The 18965-nt window shown below is 50.9% G+C and overlaps 1 protein-coding gene and 1 long non-coding RNA gene across 11 annotated transcripts in view; both read left to right on the plus strand.

Annotated features, from left to right (window-relative positions):
• LOC127482288 (uncharacterized) overlaps positions 1-18965 on the plus strand; it is a 139141-nt gene that overhangs the window by 41089 nt on the left and 79087 nt on the right. The window lies entirely within an intron of this gene.
• On the plus strand, positions 4382-12096 carry LOC127482264 (collagen alpha-1(II) chain-like). Of its 10 annotated transcripts, none has more exons than XR_007908475.1 (3): positions 4382-7366; positions 7680-7912; positions 8671-9200. XR_007908475.1 is itself a non-coding variant. In XM_051812433.1 (2 exons), the coding sequence occupies exons 1-2, from the start codon at positions 4742-4744 to the stop codon at positions 10140-10142; spliced, it is 2148 nt and encodes a 715-aa protein (XP_051668393.1). In that variant the 5' UTR covers positions 4382-4741; the 3' UTR covers positions 10143-12096. The 10 variants fall into 10 exon arrangements, 3 of the variants coding, with proteins under 3 accessions (XP_051668393.1, XP_051668394.1, XP_051668396.1); XR_007908476.1 differs by lacking the exon at positions 8671-9200 and adding an exon at positions 8393-8507; XR_007908478.1 differs by lacking the exon at positions 8671-9200 and having other exon boundaries at positions 4382-5819; positions 6691-7366; positions 7680-8252.

An 18965-nucleotide genomic window follows, 5' to 3' on the forward strand; every position in this document is an offset into this window, starting at 1 on the left:
TTCTCTTCTGCAACCTGTAAGCCTGCTTCTTGGACAGCATCAGTTAAAGCAGTAACAACAATTTGCAGTTCGTTTTCTGTGGCCATGCTTATTAAAATATCATCCATGTATTGGTAGATTATTGCAGAGGGAAAACGTTTTCTGACGGGTTGAATAGCATTTGCAACTACTGTTTGGCATAAGCTTGGACTGTTCTTCATCCCTTGAGGGAGAACAACCCAGTGATACCTTTGCATAGGCTGTGAGTTGTTTAATGCTGGAATAGAAAATGCAAACCTTGGGGCATCCTCAGGGTGCAGGAATATGGTGAAAAAGCAGTCCTTTAAATCAATTATTGTCAGAGGTCAGTTCGCTGGGAGCATAGCAGGTGAGGGTAATCCTGGTTGCAATGCCCCCATAGACTCAATGACTGCATTTACTGCTCTGAGATCCCAAATCATCCTCCATTTGCCAGTTTTTTTGGGAATGCAAAATACAGGAGTGTTCCAGGGACTATTTGTTGGCACAATGTGTCCTGCTTCCAATTGTTCCTCTACAAACATCTTTAAATGTTCAAGCCTTTCTTTTTTCATGGGCCATTGGTCTACCCAGACCGGCTGGTCACTTTTCCAGACCAGCTTAATCGGTGCTTGGGACGGCTGACCAATGGCCCCTATTGAAAAACCTGGTTGCTTGCAGGAGGAATTTGCATTACTGTGCCAAACTGTGAAAGTATATCACGTCCCCACAGAGAGCAAGGGATCGGGGCTATGAATGGAGCTACCTTTGCTACTTGCCCCTCTGGTCCCAAGACAGTGAGTACTTGAGCACTCTGTCTGGGTCTTTGTGTGCCTCCCACCCCTTGAATGGTTGCAGCTGGGCAAACAGCAGGCCAGTCAAGTGGCCATTCGGAGTCCTTTATGATGGAAACATCGGCTCCCGAATCCAAAAGGCCTGTAAATCGGTGCCCATTAACCTGGCACGTCATGAGCGGCTGTGCTGCTGTGATGGCTGCTGCCCAGTAAACTTGTGGTTGTCCCGTGCTGCCAAAGGCCCCTGAACCCCACTCTCTCCCCCCCTCCCCTGCAGGCAACGTACTGTATAAGGGGATTAACTGAGCAAGCTTCTGTCCTTTCGGGATGAAGCAGGGGGGTGAAGGGGTCCATGCCATTATCAGAATCTCGCTATGAGAATCCGAGTCTATTACACCTGGCAGCACAAACAAACCCATTCTGGTGGTAGAGGACCTTCCAATCTGCATTGCATGTACCCCTGGATTAAGGGGACCCCGATGTCCAGTCGGGATTAGCACCACCTCAGTGGAAGTTATGAGGACTGTGTCCCTGTTGGATAAGTCCAGCCCAGCGCTGGCTGATGTGGCGGGGCACAGATCGCTGGCTGGGGTGCAGGGGCACAGAGTGCTGGTTGAGCTGGGGGGGCACAAATCGCCAGCCTGTTCCCCTGTGTCGCATGTGATTGCTGTACCAGGGCATGTGACAGCGCCCCTCACCTCCAGTTTTTTGGCATCCTCCTTGCTTTGGGTTGCTTTCAAGGTGCCAATGCTAGAGGTTTCTGAGGGCAGTCCCTTTGGAAATGGTCAGGGGCCCCACAAATGAAACAACCATCTTTGGGTCTGGCCCCCTGCTGTGTCCTTAACTGAGTACTCAGTGCTACTGCTAGCAAATCTGATTGATGTGTTAAAGAACCCACCTCTTGGCAGGCACGAACTAATTCTGAGATACTGCAAGTTTCCCTCTTAGGAAGGGTTTGCAGAACTCTTTTACAATCCACATTAGCATTTTCGAAAGCCAGTCTTCTACTAAGGATTTCCCTGGCTTCCTCATTTTCAATCTGCCTATCCAGAGCAGATTGCAGCCGATCTAGGAATTTTGTGTAAGGTTCTGTTGGGCCCTGTATTATTTTGGTAAATGACAAGTTTGCATCTCTGTCTGATGTAGGTAATTTTCTTATTGCCTGCATGGCATGTTTTGCTATTACCTCGTATACCTCTCTATTGTAACTGGTTTGAGCATCTATGGAATGATAGTTCCCATCCCCTGTGAGTTGGTGTGCTGATACCTCTGCTTGCGGGTCATTAGCGTAAGCAGAACAGATTTCTCTAAAATCGTTCAGCAATACATTGTATTGTGTGTTAGAAAGGCTTATTTGTAACAAGGTTCTCCAGTCATGAGGCATGAAGATGTATGTGGAACTTAGTGACTCTAAAAATGCAAGTGTGTTAGGGGATGATACACCAGTTTCTCTCATTAACTGTCTTAGTTCTTTGGTTAGTTCATGTGGTAATGGTTGGAACCTGCGACTTTGACGTGGACCGATAATTACTGGACATGCTTGTATAACTTGTAAGTCCCCAGTACGCAATGCCTCTTCTCTGCATAAAGCCCACCTATCAATTGTACCTTCTCGGTATGTTGCTTCATCCCTTGCCGGCGGAGCTATCCCAAAATCCCCCTCCTCCTCCCCCCATTCCTCCCATTCCCCCCCCCCTGCAGCTCCGGCGAAAGCGGCTGTCTGTGGGTGGGTGGTGGTGGTGGTTGGGGAGTACGGCGCGGGGGCGGGGAAGGATGGGTCGGTGTCCGAACCGCGTGGCAGGTGAGATGGTGGTACCCGCTCCTGGGCGCGTACTCGGCGTTCATGTGCGGGATGGGTTGACGAGTAAGCTGGGCTAGCCCCCCCACTCCCGTCACGGGACCCCCTGCTGCTGTCCCACTGACTGGAACCTCGCATCTGGGGTCCCGCTCCCTCCCGCCGGTCCGTGTCCCTTGGGCTCCCGGTTCCCTTCCCCGGAGTTGAATTGTGAACAGCTCCACCCCCTCCCCCCGCGGAGCTTTGTGAGTTCAAACTGCGGCGCGTAAAAGTGGGGCTGCTGCTTGCAGCCTGAGTGGGGGTGTATGTGTTCGTCGTTCTTTGGTGGGATCTGCTTAATGCAGTCATTATAGCTTGCCAGGCTGGGTAAGCATTGTTTGCTTGGGAATCCCCTCTCTGAGCCTTGAGTTTGATAAGATTGCCTATTTTGTCCCATATGTGAATGTTGAGGGCTTCAACCAGAGGTAGTTCTGGTACGACTGCTTTAATGAGCCGCACCAACTCTGATAATTCAACCCTTGTAACCGGAACATACTAAGGATTCAGCAGAGCAGCCAGTGCTTCTGTGTCCCGTGATACTTGGGTAGGGAAAAAGTTTCCCATGTTACCTTTGTGTCTCGGCGCTGTTGGGGTGCGCTGCTGAAGAGGGTCTGTCGGTTTGTTGATTTGTGTTGGCTCACTGTTCGTTGGGTTGTGGCGTCCCGTCGGCGGCGGCTGATGTCCCGGTGCAGGCGGCAAGCAGCAAGCGGCGGCGGCAGGCACGGGCAGCTGTAGCGACGGACGCGGTGGCTGGTTGTAGAGGCGGCGACTTGGGGCTGCAGCGATCGACGTGTGCAAGCTGCAAAGCGGTGAACGAAGCGGCAGCGCTGGCGTCATCGTCTCAGTCACGTGGCAGTGGCTCGGCGTGGTCCCGGCTCCGTCTCCGCTGAGCGCGGCGTTCGCAGCGGCGGCAGCGGCGGCTCCGGGGGTTCCCGCAGTTCACTGGGCGGCGCGGGGGTCGGGGGCGAGCTGTGTCGGTGAAGCCCGTGCGGTCTGAATACGGCGCAGGGGCTTTTTGCTGGTGATGCCTTAAGCCCCTAATGGTTTTTTATTTTTCTAATAGTTATAAGACTTGTAAATTTTATAGGTAGGTTTTAAAAGCAGAAACCCCTCTGTCCCTTGTTCCTTTCCCTTGTTTATACATTCCCTAACCCTTTTACCCCATTCTATGCCTTCTATATCAACCTACCCCTGAATCCAGTAGCAGTGTTTAGTCTTTTGTCAAGGTAAAGGCCTAGACTGTTTGGAGAACAGCGTATCAGGGCCTAAACCACAGAGTACGGTCAAAAACTAGGTGACAATATACCCTTTGTACTCTGATGAAGCTGAAGATGATGAAGTAGGTGGTCCCAAAAAGACCCCAGACCCAATTCTCAGGGGGAGGACCCGGGGCGGTCCAGAGGAAGGGCCAAAGGGTGGACACATCTGGGATTGGATGGATAATGCTATAAAATGTAACCTCTTGGGCACGGCCGGCGCGCGCGTCTATATCACCTATTGCCTTGGCAAATAAACCCTTTCTTATCTCACCCCTAATTAACTGCTCCGGAGATTTTTTTCAGAACCAAAATACACCGGCAACAGTGGTGGCCCGTACGGGGAGAACTGGACCGGGGACTTCTTCAGACTGGAAATTTTCATCAGCAGGAATATTCCTCAGCAAGCCGGCTTTTATCTGAGAGAAATTCCCGCCGGTCTGAGAAGCCCAGCTCCACGGAACCCACGAAAACAAGCACGGAGCATAGAGGTGAGATAAGAAAAGAGCGAATCTGGTTAGTTAGCAGCTGCGGGAAAGTTTTGTGTCCCGGGATAGGGGGCACGGATTCCTGAAAATTTTGACTTGGGCCCTCGAAACAGTCTAGAGAGTCAATTTTCAGGGGGAGGCGAACGGGTTAGTTCGCCAATTACCCAGGTCAGGGCGGGTGTTCAGCCTAGGGGCTGTTCTGGTTTTGGAGGGGACGCCCTCCGGTGCTCTGACGCTGTGGGAGAGCCAGTGGAGCTCTTTAGTCAGCACCACTCGGTAAATAGCTGAGAGGTTACGTTAACAGCCTCGTGACCTAAAGGGTGTCAGTTCGAGACCCAGTGTGTTTGACTGGTTTGCTTCTGTTTTGCAAGCATGGGTTGTGTGGATTCAAAATTTAAGATCCCTAAAGAATCTCCCCTTAGTTTGGTTCTAAAACACTGGAAAACTTTAGCTGGTTCTGAGACACCTTTAAAGAAGGAAGAGCTGTGTAGGTTGTCTCTAAATGCTTGGCCGTTGTTTGGACAAATGAGAGGGATAGCATGGCCGAAATTTGGTCCGTTTGAACTGGATACAGTGTTTCGATTGATCTCGCTTCTTCATGTAGAACAGAGGTGGCAGGAAATTCGATATGCAGAGTTGTTCTTGTTTTTGTTAACACGCCCTGAATTGGGTATAGGAGATAAGGAAAACGAAAGTTCAGGAAAGATGGAAAAAGCAGAAATGGTTTTAGGAAGAGGGAAAAGGAAAGATCGAGTTAAAGCTGCTCCTATCCCACAAATACTATTTAAGAACACCGGAGAGGATGATTTGGATATGTTGATATCACCTGACAGGAGAGAAAGTAGCCCGGGAGCTCCACAAATCGGACTCCCTGCTGCAGCGGCGGTGGGGGGGGCTGGAGCTGCCGGGGCAGTGGTTGCTCCTCCTGGACCGGCACCAGCTGGACAGGCGGGAGCCGTGGGGGGACTCCCTGGCGCGGGCATGGCTGCGCCAGGGGGAGTTGGAATCTCCGGAGGAGTTGGCTCCGGGGCGGCTGGAGCTGCTCCGGGCACAATCAGTACAGGACTTGCTGCCATGGCAACAAGTACAGGAGCAGGCACTGTGGGAGTAACAGGTCTGGGGCCATCCCCAGCTGCTGCGGCGGCAACAGGGGCAGGGGCCACAGCAGCAGTGGCAGGAGGGGCAGGGGCGGTGCCAACAGGCGGAGCCTCTGTCCTGACTGACTTGGGAGGTGGGGCTGGAGCCGCCCCCTTTCCCACGCCTCCCCCTCCCGAGGGGGAAGCTTCCATCCTTGGGGGAGGGGGAAGAAAAGAAGAACCGAGGGAGTTTCCAATCTCTGCCTCTCACGAAAAGGGAACAGAAACGCACAGACAGGGCAAGCCGATTCCAGCTGCAGAGAGAAGGGAGAAGCGAGGGTTACCACCGTTTGATAAGGACACGGAAGCAGAGGGTGAATTAAGTGATAACTCGGGGGAAGGAGAAGCCGACCAGCCTGTAGTAAAACCGAAAGGAAAATTGGCTCGCGAAGTGTTAGCTTGCCCCGATCCGGTTGCAAGTAGAACAAGGGCAAAAGACAAGCCACCGTTAGAAGCCCCCTTAAGACAAGCCGTGACCAATCAAGGCACGGTATTAATAAAGGCTCCTTTCTCACTGGTTGAGTTACAACAATGGAAAGATTGTGTGGGGGCTTATAGAGATAATCCGGAAAAGATGGCAAATTATGTCCAAAGAGCAATCAAATCTCAGAATCCTGATTGGAATGATCTAGAGGTTATGATGGATACTTTATTAGACCAAACAGAGAAGGAAATGGTGAAAAGAGCTGCTCAAAAAGCAATAGAAATACAAAAAACCTCTGGGCAGTTTCCAGGCGAAGATGTCAAAGATATCTTCCCCCTCACGGATCCTGGATGGGATCCTAATGTGGCAGCAGGTTTAGGAGCTTTGAAACGTTATCAAGATTGGGTAATTTATGGATTTCGGCATGGAGTTCCGAAGGCGGTGAACTGGTCCAAAATGTACGAGGTTAGACAAGACATAAATGAGTCACCTACTGATTTTCTAAATAGATTGAAAGATGTTATCAGAAAATATACGGATATCGACTTAGAGTCAGAGATGGGAAAGAAAAATCTGTTATACTTATTTATAGGGCAGTCCACAGATGATATAAGAAGAAAACTGCAGAAGGCAGGTGGTGATAGAAGGAATATTAGTGAGCTGTTAGATGTAGCCTGGACGGCATATCAAAATAGGGAGCAGAAAAGGAAAACAAGGGAACAAGAAGGTGGCTACAAAGAGCCTCATAAACGTAACCCCAGGTATCAGAGGTCTAACCACCGGCAGGACATAGCCGATGACAGATGTTCTAACTGTAAGAAGAAGGGACATTGGAGAAGAGACTGCCCGGAGCTGAAGGGAACTGAAAACGCACTTCCCCCACCACCACCCCCAGCCCCCCAACTGACTGTGAGTCAGAATGTATGAGGGGGACCGGAGGTTTCTTACCCAGCAGAGCCTCTGGTTACAGCTAAGCTGGGGGGGGAGAATGTTGAATTTTTGGTTGATACAGGTGCGGCATACTCTGTATTAAATACTTTGGAAGGGAAACTGAGCCATGAAACTGTAACTGTGGTAGGTGCTACAGGGGTAAGTGAAACAAGGCCATTTTTTAAACCTTTAAAATTCAAACTGGGCAAACACTGGGTAACTCATCAATTTCTCTATATGCCAAATTCTCCTAAGCCTCTACTGGGTAGAGACTTACTGGAAAAATTAGAAGCTGAAATTAAATTCACCAAGGGGGGAGACATAAAGGTTATAATCCCAGATACTAAATATGTCGAGGCAGCTGCTTTCTTTATACAGGAAAAACATGGAGAGATCCCTGCAGAAGTTGAAAATGCTGTCATACCTTTAGTCTGGGCCAGCGAGTACCCTGGGAAATCAAAGCAAGCTGAACCAGTAAGCATCGCACTCAGACCAGGAGCAGCCCCGGTAAGGCAGAAACAATATCCTTTGAAATTAGAAAGCCGAAAAGGCCTAGCACCTATAATTGAAAAGTTCCTCAAATTTGGTTTACTAGTAGAATGTGAATCCAGATTTAATACCCCCATACTGCCCGTGAGAAAGGCTGATGGCAAAAGCTATCGGCTAGTCCAAGATCTTAGGGCCATTAATAGAATAACTGAGGACATTTACCCAGTGGTAGCCAACCCCTATACACTGTTAACCACATTGACAGAGGATTTAGGATGGTTTACTGTACTCGACCTCAAAGATGCCTTTTTCTGCATTCCTGTACATAAAGATAGCCAGGAGATTTTTGCCTTTGAATGGGAAAATCCTGAGACAGGGAGAAAAACGCAACTAACCTGGAGAGTTCTTCCACAAGGCTTTAAGAACAGTCCAACGCTTTTCGGAAATCAGTTGGCAAAGGAACTGGAGGACTGGAGAAGACAGCAGCAAGAAGGAGTTGTCCTGCAGTATGTTGACGACATCTTAATTGCAGCCAAAAACCGGGACCAATGCATCGAGCTCACTGTAAGTCTCTTGAACTTTTTGGGGCTAAGTGGGTATCGGGTCTCGAGAGAAAAGGCACAGATAGCCAAGGAGATAGTCATCTACCTGGGACTTGAAATCTATCGTGGGCATCGGCGACTCAGTACAGACCGAAAAGAGGCCATTTGCCGTCTCCCAGAGCCCCACACTGTACGAGAGATGCAGGCTTTCCTGGGAATGGTAGGATGGTGTCGGCTGTGGATAGCTAACTATGGGTTGCTAGTCAAACCTCTGTATGAAGCCCTGAAAACGGCCAAAGAGGGAGTTATAACATGGACAGATGAGACCAGAGATGTGTTTAAGCAACTGAAACAGTCCTTGATGTCAGTTCCAGCATTAGGACTACCAGATTTGACTAAACCGTTTGAACTGTTCACACACGAGCAGTTAAATGTTGCTCTGGGGGTATTATCACAAACTCTGGGAAGCCAACGAAGAGCTGTGGCTTATTTCTCCAAACAGCTGGACAGTGTTAGCCAAGGGTGGCCGGGGTGCCTGCGAGCTGTCGCAGCAACTGTTATCCTGATTGAAGAAGCCCGGAAGCTCACCCTTGGGCAGCATATCACTGTGTATGTACCCCATGCAGTTCAAACTGTGCTTGAACAAAAGGGAGGCCACTGGCTATCCCCCAGCAGAATGCTTAAGTACCAGGTTGTGTTGCTGGAACAGGACGATGTTACCCTAAAAACAACATCTATTGTAAATCCAGCTATGTTTCTGTCTTCAACACTAACTGACAGTGTCCCCGAGCATGACTGTTTGCAGACTATAGAGGAGACTTACTCCAGCAGACCAGACCTGAAGGATGAGCCCCTGGAAAACGCAGACTGGGAACTGTATACAGACGGAAGCAGCTTCATGCGAGATGGTAAACGCTTCACAGGGTATGCAGTAACAACCAGAAACGAAGTGATCGAGGCAAAAGCCTTGTCAGCAGATGTGTCATCCCAAAAAGCAGAATTAATTGCACTGACAAGAGCCTTGGAACTGAGTGAAGGAAAGAAGGTAAATATCTGGACTGACTCAAAATATGCATTTAGTGTTGTACATGCCCACGGAGCCATCTGGAAGGAGAGAGGACTACTGACAGCCCAAGGCAGTGGAGTCAAGCATGCAGACCAAATCCATGCACTCCTGTAGAGTATTTGGAAACCAGAGGAGGTAGCTATTATGCATTGTAGGGCCCACCAGAAGGGGAAAACAATTCCCGAGTTGGGAAATCAGTTTGCTGATCAAGCAGCAAAAAGGGCTGCAGAAAAAGGCATCTTGACAGTAGTGCCACAAAAAGAAATTGATTTGACAAAATACACCCCTAAGTATGATGAGAGAGACAATCAGCTTATTAAATCATTGAAAGCTGAAATCAAAGAAGGGGGGTGGGCTGTTACCCCTACCGGGCAGGTTGTAGTCCCACCACCGCTCCTTAGGGAAATAGCTCAACAGGAACATGAGGCTACCCATTGGGGAACGGAAAATCTCCTGAAACATCTAAAGAAAACAGTAATAGGAACAAATATGACCGAAGCTGTGCAGTCTGCGGTAGGTAAGTGTGAGATCTGCAAACGAAATAATCCAGATACATCAAAGAGAGTGGTACTAGGGGTAACAAAAGCTGGAGACCAACCCGGAGATTACTGGCAAATAGATTTTGCTGAGTTACCACCATGGGGGGGGTACAAATACATCCTTGTACTAGTTGACACTTTCAGTGGATGGCCTGAAGCATACCCCTGTCGCACTAATGCAGCAAGGGAAGTGGTAAAAGCTTTATTAAACCACATAATTCCAAGGTTTGGGGTTCCTCTAGGAATGGCATCAGATAGAGGAACACATTTTATTGCGACAGTAGTAAAAGAAGTATGCCGCATCCTGGGAATTGTCTGGGACCTACATACCCCCTATAGACCTCAGGCTAGTGGCAAAGTTGAACGAATGAATGGCACCTTGAAAATGCAAATTAGTAAAATTTGTCAGGAAACATCTATGTCCTGGGTTCAGGCTTTGCCACTAGCTCTGCTGAGAATTCGTATCCAGCCGAGGCGGAGGGATAACATAAGCCCCTATGAAATATTATATGGAAGACCATATCAGGCACCACATGTACCAGGGGATGTACACTTAAGAGGGAGAGCTGATTTACAAAAATATTTGATTGCTTTAGGCTCTACTTTGCAGAAGCTGCAGAAGGTCATCGAGTTATCCAGACCTATAGGACTGGACACCCCTGCTCACCCATTCCAGCCAGGAGACTGGGTCTACGTCAAGTGGTGGAACAGTGACCCCTTGCGAGCCAGGTGGAGAGGACCTTACCAAGTCCTGCTGACCTCCCTCACCTCCGTCAAAGTTGCTGGCAGAGAACCCTGGTTCCACTACTCTAGAGTCAAGAGAGCATCAGCTCCTGGGACAACCAACCAGACAGAACCAGACACCGACGACGAGGATGTGGAATAGACTGCTTGTTCTGTGTATTCTGTTCATGCAACCGGTAACCATGAACCGAGTTTGGGACCAAAAATTGCATGTGGCCCTAGTCCAAAACGTATCTAAAATTCTCCGAAAAACGGAATGCTGGATTTGTACTCAAGTACCAGCAATTGATGATGAGAATAGTGAGTGGCCCCTAATTGGCATTTTACTAAACGAGACAAACTTCGGTAAATCCATGATGAATTTCCCAGGGTCCTGGAAGCCAGTTACAGAGGCCTATTACCCGGTGGCCCTAAGTAATGTAATTTCTAATCAGGATGTTGTTCCCTGTATGATCATAAACGCTACAGGAAAAATCATTCTCCCCCCCTACTGTGATAAAAACAATTTAAAAGAAGAAATAAACCCAGAAATTGTTGCAGGGATGGCACAGTTCCCTTTGAGATTAATTCCTCCCCAGGGTTCGGGATGGTATTGGATTTGTGAAAAGGAAGCCTGGAAAGTTTTGCCTCTTGATAAAGATCGGGCCTGTGCTCTGGGGGCAGTGATTCCAAATATAACAATCCTCGATCCAATTGATGAACCAGAATGGGAAAGACCCTATCCAAAAAGAGTGAAAAGAACTAGCAATCCCCTCATTGAGCACCCTACGATTTTCCATAGCATAATCAGAGCTTTAATCCCATCTCTAGGAGTGAGTGAATTGGAAAAGGCAATTGTAAATATTTCGGCTGTTATGGAAAACATACAAGATCACACTCTGGATGCAATTGAAACCCTGAAAGAACAGTTCCAAAGCTTGTCTCGTGTGGTAATACAAAATAGAATGGCCCTCAATTTTTTGCTAGCCTCACAAGGAGGTGTGTGTAAAGTCATCAATACCAGCTGCTGTTCTTACATAGATCAGACTGGTAGAATTAATAATGATTTGGCCGCAATTCGAAATCAAACCGAAATTTTTCATCAGATATCTCTGGATGATGTCTCCCTAGGTTTAGGAGACGTCCTCAACAAACTCACCTCATGGTTACCGAACTAGACATGGATGAAACAACTGTTTATCTTAGTATTGTATATACTTAGTGTTAGTGTAATAGCTCACTGCATACACCGATTTTATAGTTGTTGTAAGTGTAGGTAGTAGAGATTGGACAAAGACCTTTGGGTTTTGTCCAGTCTCTAAGGGGGGAACTGATGCCTTAAGCCCCTAATGGTTTTTTATTTTTCTAATAGTTATAAGACTTGTAAATTTTATAGGTAGGTTTTAAAAGCAGAAACCCCTCTGTCCCTTGTTCCTTTCCCTTGTTTATACATTCCCTAACCCTTTTACCCCATTCTATGCCTTCTATATCAACCTACCCCTGAATCCAGTAGCAGTGTTTAGTCTTTTGTCAAGGTAAAGGCCTAGACTGTTTGGAGAACAGCGTATCAGGGCCTAAACCACAGAGTACGGTCAAAAACTAGGTGACAATATACCCTTTGTACTCTGATGAAGCTGAAGATGATGAAGTAGGTGGTCCCAAAAAGACCCCAGACCCAATTCTCAGGGGGAGGACCCGGGGCGGTCCAGAGGAAGGGCCAAAGGGTGGACACATCTGGGATTGGATGGATAATGCTATAAAATGTAACCTCTTGGGCACGGCCGGCGCGCGCGTCTATATCACCTATTGCCTTGGCAAATAAACCCTTTCTTATCTCACCCCTAATTAACTGCTCCGGAGATTTTTTTCAGAACCAAAATACACCGGCAACACTGGCAGTGCTTTTTAAGTACGCCGCAGGGTCAGTCAGCAGCGGTGAGCAGGCGGGGAGCCGCGGCCAGTTTCTGCTGGACAGAAAACTGGAGCGGGGGCTCCGTGGGGGTCAGCAGTGGCTGGGGTTGCTAGGACGCGGCAGCGGTAAGCCGCTTCTTGCACGTTGTCCACACAGTCGGTAGCGAAGAGTCGCTTTACCAGATGACCGACACTCAGGGGACTAACAGGCCTTTCCCTGACGATCTTAAGGTGCTCCGCGGCTCGTTCTCCGAGCTGCAGGCACGCTTTCGCCCAGGGAGCAGTCTTAGACGTGCGGGGTGCGTCCCAGTCACTCACCGCTTTCGATGTTGCGTTGACCCTCTCCACTCTCTCCGGTGGCTGCTTTGACCTCTCGGTTTCTTCCTTAACTCTTTCTTCTCTTCTTCCGTGCACTATCTTACTATTATTGAGCTCGCTAAACTAACTGTCCATCTCTTAGAAGCCACTAAGAGCACGGGGTTTATTGACCTCAGGGTTTTTTCTGGTGAAGTCTCCCGTCTCTGAAAATTAAGACGATCCCGGAGACACCAGCTGATCTCCTGATCCAGGATAGATATCTCACTTAATATAAGCTAAAGATGTCCCTGTTCGGGCGACACATGTAGCAGGCGACCCTTGTATAACAAGGAATGAATGATGCTCCTCGTGCGGTGGTGAGACAAAGAGAAGTTTATTCAAAATTCCCACTCTTAAATCCCTGCGTACCATGTGACTTCTTCAGCCAATAGAGTTATATGTGACTGCGCATGTCCCCTCAGGCCCATCGCCCTGGCACATCCCCTGTGCATCCAGACACGCCTCCCACACAGTTCCATCCCCCACTTCCTCCTCCTGGCTGCAGCTCTTGCACTTCTGCTTCTTCCTGGGCATCTCCCTGACTGCCCTCCTGGGCAACGGCCTCATCCTCAGCGCCGTAGCCTGCCACCACCACCTGCACACCCCCCAGGGACTTCTTCCTGCTCCACCTCTCCCTCACACACCCGGGCTGCATCTGCACCACTCTCCCCAAAGCCATGGCCAATTCCCTCTGGAACACCAGGGGCATGTCCTACTCACGATGAGCTACACCGGTGTTTTTTGCTTTTCTTCTTGATCACAGCGGAGCTTGCCCTTCTCACCATCATGTCCTATGACTGCTACATGGCCATCTGCAAAGTCCTTCACTACAGGACCTTCCTGGGCAGCAGAGCTTGTGCCCACGTGGCAGCAGCTGCCTGGGCCACTGGGAAGCGGGTCTGGCCCTGGGGCTGCAGGAGCTGCCGCCTGAGCTGATGATCTCCTGAGCAGTCCAGACATGCAGTCACTCTTCCTGTCCTCTATTGCCTCCCTTTCTTGCTGCAGGACCAGAAAAGACTGTGTTACTCTGCTGGGCTGGGGCGTGGCAGGGAGATGGGGGGACCAGGGAGGGGCAGTTCCAGTGACTAGAAAACCCCAATGTTCATCTGAAGTGTAGGAGTGGGCAGGGTGGGAGCATTACAGGGCTGAGGTGGCTCCAGGCTCTGGGAGTGGTAGCAGGAGCCCAGGGAGACACTGCCCCTGCTGCAATGAACTGCCTGTGTGTGTGCCAGGGAAGGACTCGTGTCTCTGAACACCCCCGTGTGTGCATCAGTCCAGCTCAGGGTTGGACACCTCTCAGAGCCCTGACACATTTCTCTGTGTGACTCCAGGAAAACCCCCACTGTGCCAGGGAGTTACCAGATCCTTTGCTGTCACCTTCCTGGTGTCCTGTGTAATGATGAAACTAGAAAAGGTGATCATCATACCCTGGTAATTTTCTAAGAGGAGAAATGTCACTGCTGGAAAGAAGTGTCACTGAAGAGGTGAGAAGAGGGAACATCATTGTTTCCTTCAGTCTGTTCCACAGCAGGTTCCCCTGGAGCCCCAGGGACACCTGCGGGGAACCCAGAGGGGCAGAGAAAGGGTTGCCTTTGGCTCTTGCTGTGCTGCTCAGCTGGGCCGGGCTCCTGGCACACAGGGAAATCCTGGCAAGCGGGCAGCACTGCAGAGAGACAGCTCTGCCCAGGAGCAGCTCCTCTGCACAGCCCAGTAGGGCCGAGGGCACTGCCTGTAGGCACGAGAGAAGAGAAGAAAGGCAAAGGGAGGTTAAAGGCAGCAGAAAGATGGGAGGTGTTCAGCTGAGACACAACTTGGGGACACAACTTCACACTCCTCTGCAGAGTGAGTCTACAGGTGCAGGGCAATGTCGCTTGTGTTCCTGGAGGAATCTCCTAAAGCTACCACATCCCACAGCCTTGCACATCTGTCAGGACTCTCCCAGTTTCTCTGTTGCGCTGGAGGAGGATGTTGTCCAGGGCAGGCCTTCCCTGCAGCACCGTCAGAGGGACAGCGTAGGTGGGCTCCTTCTCCCAGGGATGGCTGCGGGGTGGGAAGGTGGGGGTGCAGCCAGGGATGCCCGGGGCTGTCCTGCAGAGCAGGGTCCCTGTGCTCCGGGGTTCTTTGTGCCAGGGCAGGGACTTTGCTGCCTGCTGGCGTCAGGTCTCATCCTGCCTGGGTAGTTGCCCACCCCTCTGCAGGGAGAAGCTGTCGGTGGGTGGTGAGAACCCCAGCAGGAGCCAGGTAGGTTCTTCCTGCCGTTGGATGAGGTGTGTGTGGTCAGGGCTATGGGAGGTCAGGGCTGCTCCCAGATCCAGATCACACCAGCACATTTCCAAGAGCACTGTCAAATGGGAAGGACAAAGCACAATTATTAGGAAGGAATGGAACTTTTCTGAGTCAGTGTTTTCAGTTTCCTACTCCTGAGGAATCTGGGGGTTGAGAAATGGAAAAGGAGCTCCCATGTTGGACAAGTCACTGAGACTCCTGAGCTGTAACTTGGAAAGCACAAGTGTTTCTGTAAGCAACTTCCTAAAGTGCTTTCGGTCTCTGCTCTGCTTTTGACAGAAGCAGCATCACTTCTGCTGGACCCATCTGTTTTTTCTTTATCTGCCCTTTTCCACCTGCAAAAAGAAAAGTTGCCCAGTCAGTGCGCTGCAAACAGGCAGGTTTCTCTCAGGCCACAGTGAGTGCACAGACATTCGGATGGAGTGGTGACAGGGAAGTCATGAATGGATTTCTGATGTTGAGTCTATTGTTTTGAAATCAGAAAATGTGGTGTTGAAGTCATCGTTACCTTTGAGAGGGAAACAGGAGAAAAATAGGATAAATTTGTTGCTAAAAATGAGCTGCTTCAAACTGAGGTTGACCACCTTCAAAGTCTTGTTAAAATTTGGATGATTATGAAACAGTCAACTCACGGATTACCCCCATCAATACTAGACAATGCCCGCAGTATAAAGGCATAAAGCCCTCCCAGCCCCTCCAGGAACGCTCAAATCCCATCCCGGTCCCACAGGACACTCCCAACTTGCCCTTAAACCCTCCGAGGCCCCCAGACTGCCTCCCAGACCCACAAAACCCCACAAGATGCCCCCAAACCCCTCCCAGTTACCTCCAGCACTCCCAGGACCTTTCAAACCCTCTCCTAGTTGCCCCCTTCCCCTTGAGTATGCCCCCAAACTCTCTCCCAGTTCCTTCCCACATCCCCGACGATTCCCCAAAACCCCTCACAGCTGCCCCCATCTCCCCAACCTCCCTCCCAAACCCCCAAACTCCCCCAAACACTTTCCCAGTTACCCCCACAACCTCCAACCCCTTCTCAACCTCCCCATTCCTTCCCAAAGCCTCTCCCAGTTGCCGACCCGTCCCCCAGGCTCGGGTGAGGAGGTGCCCCAGGCTGACGGGCCCGCCCAGACAGGGGCGGTTCCAGCAGCATGTCAGGAGCCACCCCCTGCCCCGAAAGCTCCCGCCCACCCTGGAGCCACCTCAGTTGCCCCTGCAGGGGAGAAATCCAGGTCGGAGTAGAGCAGGGGGCAGGGCCGGGCTGGGACCTCGATGGACGGGGGCACTGGGAGAGCAGGGGAGAGACCGGGATGGTCTGAGGGGGCACTGGGAGAGCAGGGGAGAGACTGGGATGGGCTGAGGGGGCACTGGGAGGGAGAGGGGAAAGTTTTTTGCCCCTTTCCTGGGCACTTGAACACTCTCTGCACCCCCGTTCCCGGCCGTGCCGGTTGTCCTTCCCCCCCAAGCCATGAACAGGTTTTGGGACTCCCTCGTGGGTCGCAGCCAATAGAACGGCTCTGCTGGAATGACATTGCCAAATTCTGCTGGGCCCCTGTCCTTGTGCCGGTGAGTCACCCAATAGAACGGCGAAACTTCCGCGGGGGCTGCCGGGAGCGGGGCGGTGATGGTGGGGGAAGGGAGGATCGGGATTGAACCCGATTGGTCCCGATCGATCCCGGCCCCAGGGTCTCCCCCCTCCGTGCTGTTTTTCACGTGCGGCCCCAACGAGGCCATGGTGGTGTGGGGTGAGTTCAGGGGGTCTGGGAGCTCCTGGTGACCCCTCCGAATCTCCCCCAAGACTCTCGGGAACCGCCCAGATCCCCCCCAAGACTCCTGGGGACCCTCCGCCTTTCCCCCTCCTCCCCCAAATCTCCTGTGCATCCCCTTAACCCTTGAAAATCTCCTGGGACCACCTCAGACCCCCAGACTCCCTCCTGGGGACCCCCAAACACTCTTCAGGACTCCGGGGCCCCTCCCGACCCCCTCCTAGAGTCTTTTGGGTGTCACCAACCCTTTACGGCGGATTCCTCCATCCATTTTTCCACCCCGGACTGCTGGGGGTCCACCCCCCCAAGAAACTACTGGGAACTCCCCAGTGTCCCACCACGAGATTCCTGGGTCCCTCCCCCCCCCAACCCCCTGTGGGTGCCCCCATCCTTTCTTCCCCTCAAAAATATTCTTGGGGATTCCCCAATGTCTCCTCCAGCCCCCATCCTGCCAGGGATGGATTTGGGGGGATCTCCTTCCCCTTCCCTCTGGCCCGAAGGCAAATGCCCTCCCTGTCCTTCTTCTTTCGCCCCCAGGCAGAAAAGAGAAGAGAAACAGCCAGTTGACCCTGGCAGGTGTGGGTGTGTGCAGGCTGTGGTTGAGTGGTTGAGAAGGGAGAGGAGGGGGCTGGTGTTTGGGCCAAGTCCAGCAGGTGATGTCTTTTCTATCTGGCAGTCCTTGGTCAGCTCCACGACCATCCAGCTGTCAGTGTTCATGACATACCCATCAGCCCTTCTCTTCTTGGCTCCTACACTTGCCAACCCTAAGCTGCTCCTAAGTTCTCTTGCTGTCAGTTCCTAAAGAGGTCTTGTCAAGTGTTACTGATTTAGAAACTAAAGCCTGACATCTTTGTCTTTGCCAAAGATGTGTGTGAAAGGGCAGTGCTGTTGCAAAGCAGTGTTGAGCTTCACATTGGGTGACTTGGTAGCTTCCTCTGCATCACCCATGCACCCTGGGTTTCTTTGAAAAGTCCTTTTCACTCCAAATGTGACACCACATTAGCCTGTAGGACATCCTGTCCCCAAATGGATAACTGTAAATATTAATAATTAAAAAGTGACCCCCTCCATTATTCAAGAAAAGCTTGTATCTCTGTACTAAAAGCATCCAAGGGTCACATCCCCCAGTTTTCTATCTGACAAGGGTTTGGAGGGGCTGCTTTGTGTAGGGAACCCTTTGGGGGCCCCTTGCACATGGGTAGGGCTGCACTCTGGGGGTGTGGGGCTTTGGTTCTTTGGTTGCCAGGGGCCACTGTGAGTCACTGAGCTGGGGTGGGGACAATGGGCAGGGCTGGCTGGGACAGGCTGTGGCACCTGTGACATAAAAGGGAAGTGTCTCCGTGGGGCAACTCGGCAGGGCCCATCAGGGGATGCTGCCCAGTGCAGCCTGTGCTGTGGGGAGCACGCACACAGGGAGAGGCTGGGCCAGACGAGGGCCAGGGCAGCAAGGCCGCCCCAGGGAGTGGGTTCTGCCCCTGTGCAAAGCATTATCCAGTCCCTGCAGGCGGTCGGGGAGGGGCTGCACAAGACTCAGTGAGCTTGGAGGTCTTTTCCAAGCTGACGGACTCTTGGATTCTGTGATTGTGTGCTGGATTCAGCTGGGACCGTGTTAGCAGCATTAGTTTGCTCCCAAAGTTTCCTCGCTGTCAGCTCTTGTGGCCTAAGGCTTGAGCTCCTTTAGCTCCTTGTGCTGAGCTACTGATGGGAAACGAGAGACCTCTGCGAGCAGATTCCTGGTGTTCCCTGTAGAACAGTGAGGGAGAAGGTGTAGTCAAGTGGGAAGAGGAGTACAGTTTGTGTGTGGCCTCCTATGTGGCCTTGGCGCCTTTGAGGGGCTTGAAGGAGAAAAGAGCTTTGTTAAAGTGAGAAGTGAAATAGTGTGTTGGCTGTGGGAATGGGAAGGGAAGAGGAACGGAGAATGGGAAGGGAAAAAGGAATGGAAAGACATCTGCTGATGCTGTCGTTTGTTATGTTTGCATGTAGCAGGGTGTGGTGGAAGAAAAAACCAATTGGGAAAGATATGTGGCATGGAGAAGCATCTATGGGAACTAGATGGACTTTTATACACTGGACAATTCATCCACCGGACTGACAGTTGTTCCCAAGTTTTACCCCAGTTTATTGCTGTATTGTCATGGAGTTTTATGTACCCCAGTTTACTGTTGAATTTTTATGAAGTTTGTTATACCTCCATATTGTTCCCCTTTCTCCCTCAGATTTTCCTGCCCAAAGTTGTTTGTCACCCTGTCCTCCCCTGCTTTCCCACTCCTCTGCCACTGATTGGCTACAGTTTGCTGCAGTGCAAAGAGAGCTCCCATTGGCCCTTTCTCCTGGAGACTCCGAAGTTCCACCCGCCTTTTCCCTGTCTCCCTATCACACTTTTCCCTGAGTTGTCAGTTCCATGCTCCTCCCCAGTTCAGAATCCTCCCC

This window comes from Manacus candei, unplaced genomic scaffold (assembly GCF_025592945.1).
Source record: "Manacus candei isolate 608988 ecotype Guabito, Panama unplaced genomic scaffold, ASM2559294v1 h1tg000086l, whole genome shotgun sequence".
Lineage (NCBI taxonomy): Eukaryota > Metazoa > Chordata > Aves > Passeriformes > Pipridae > Manacus > Manacus candei.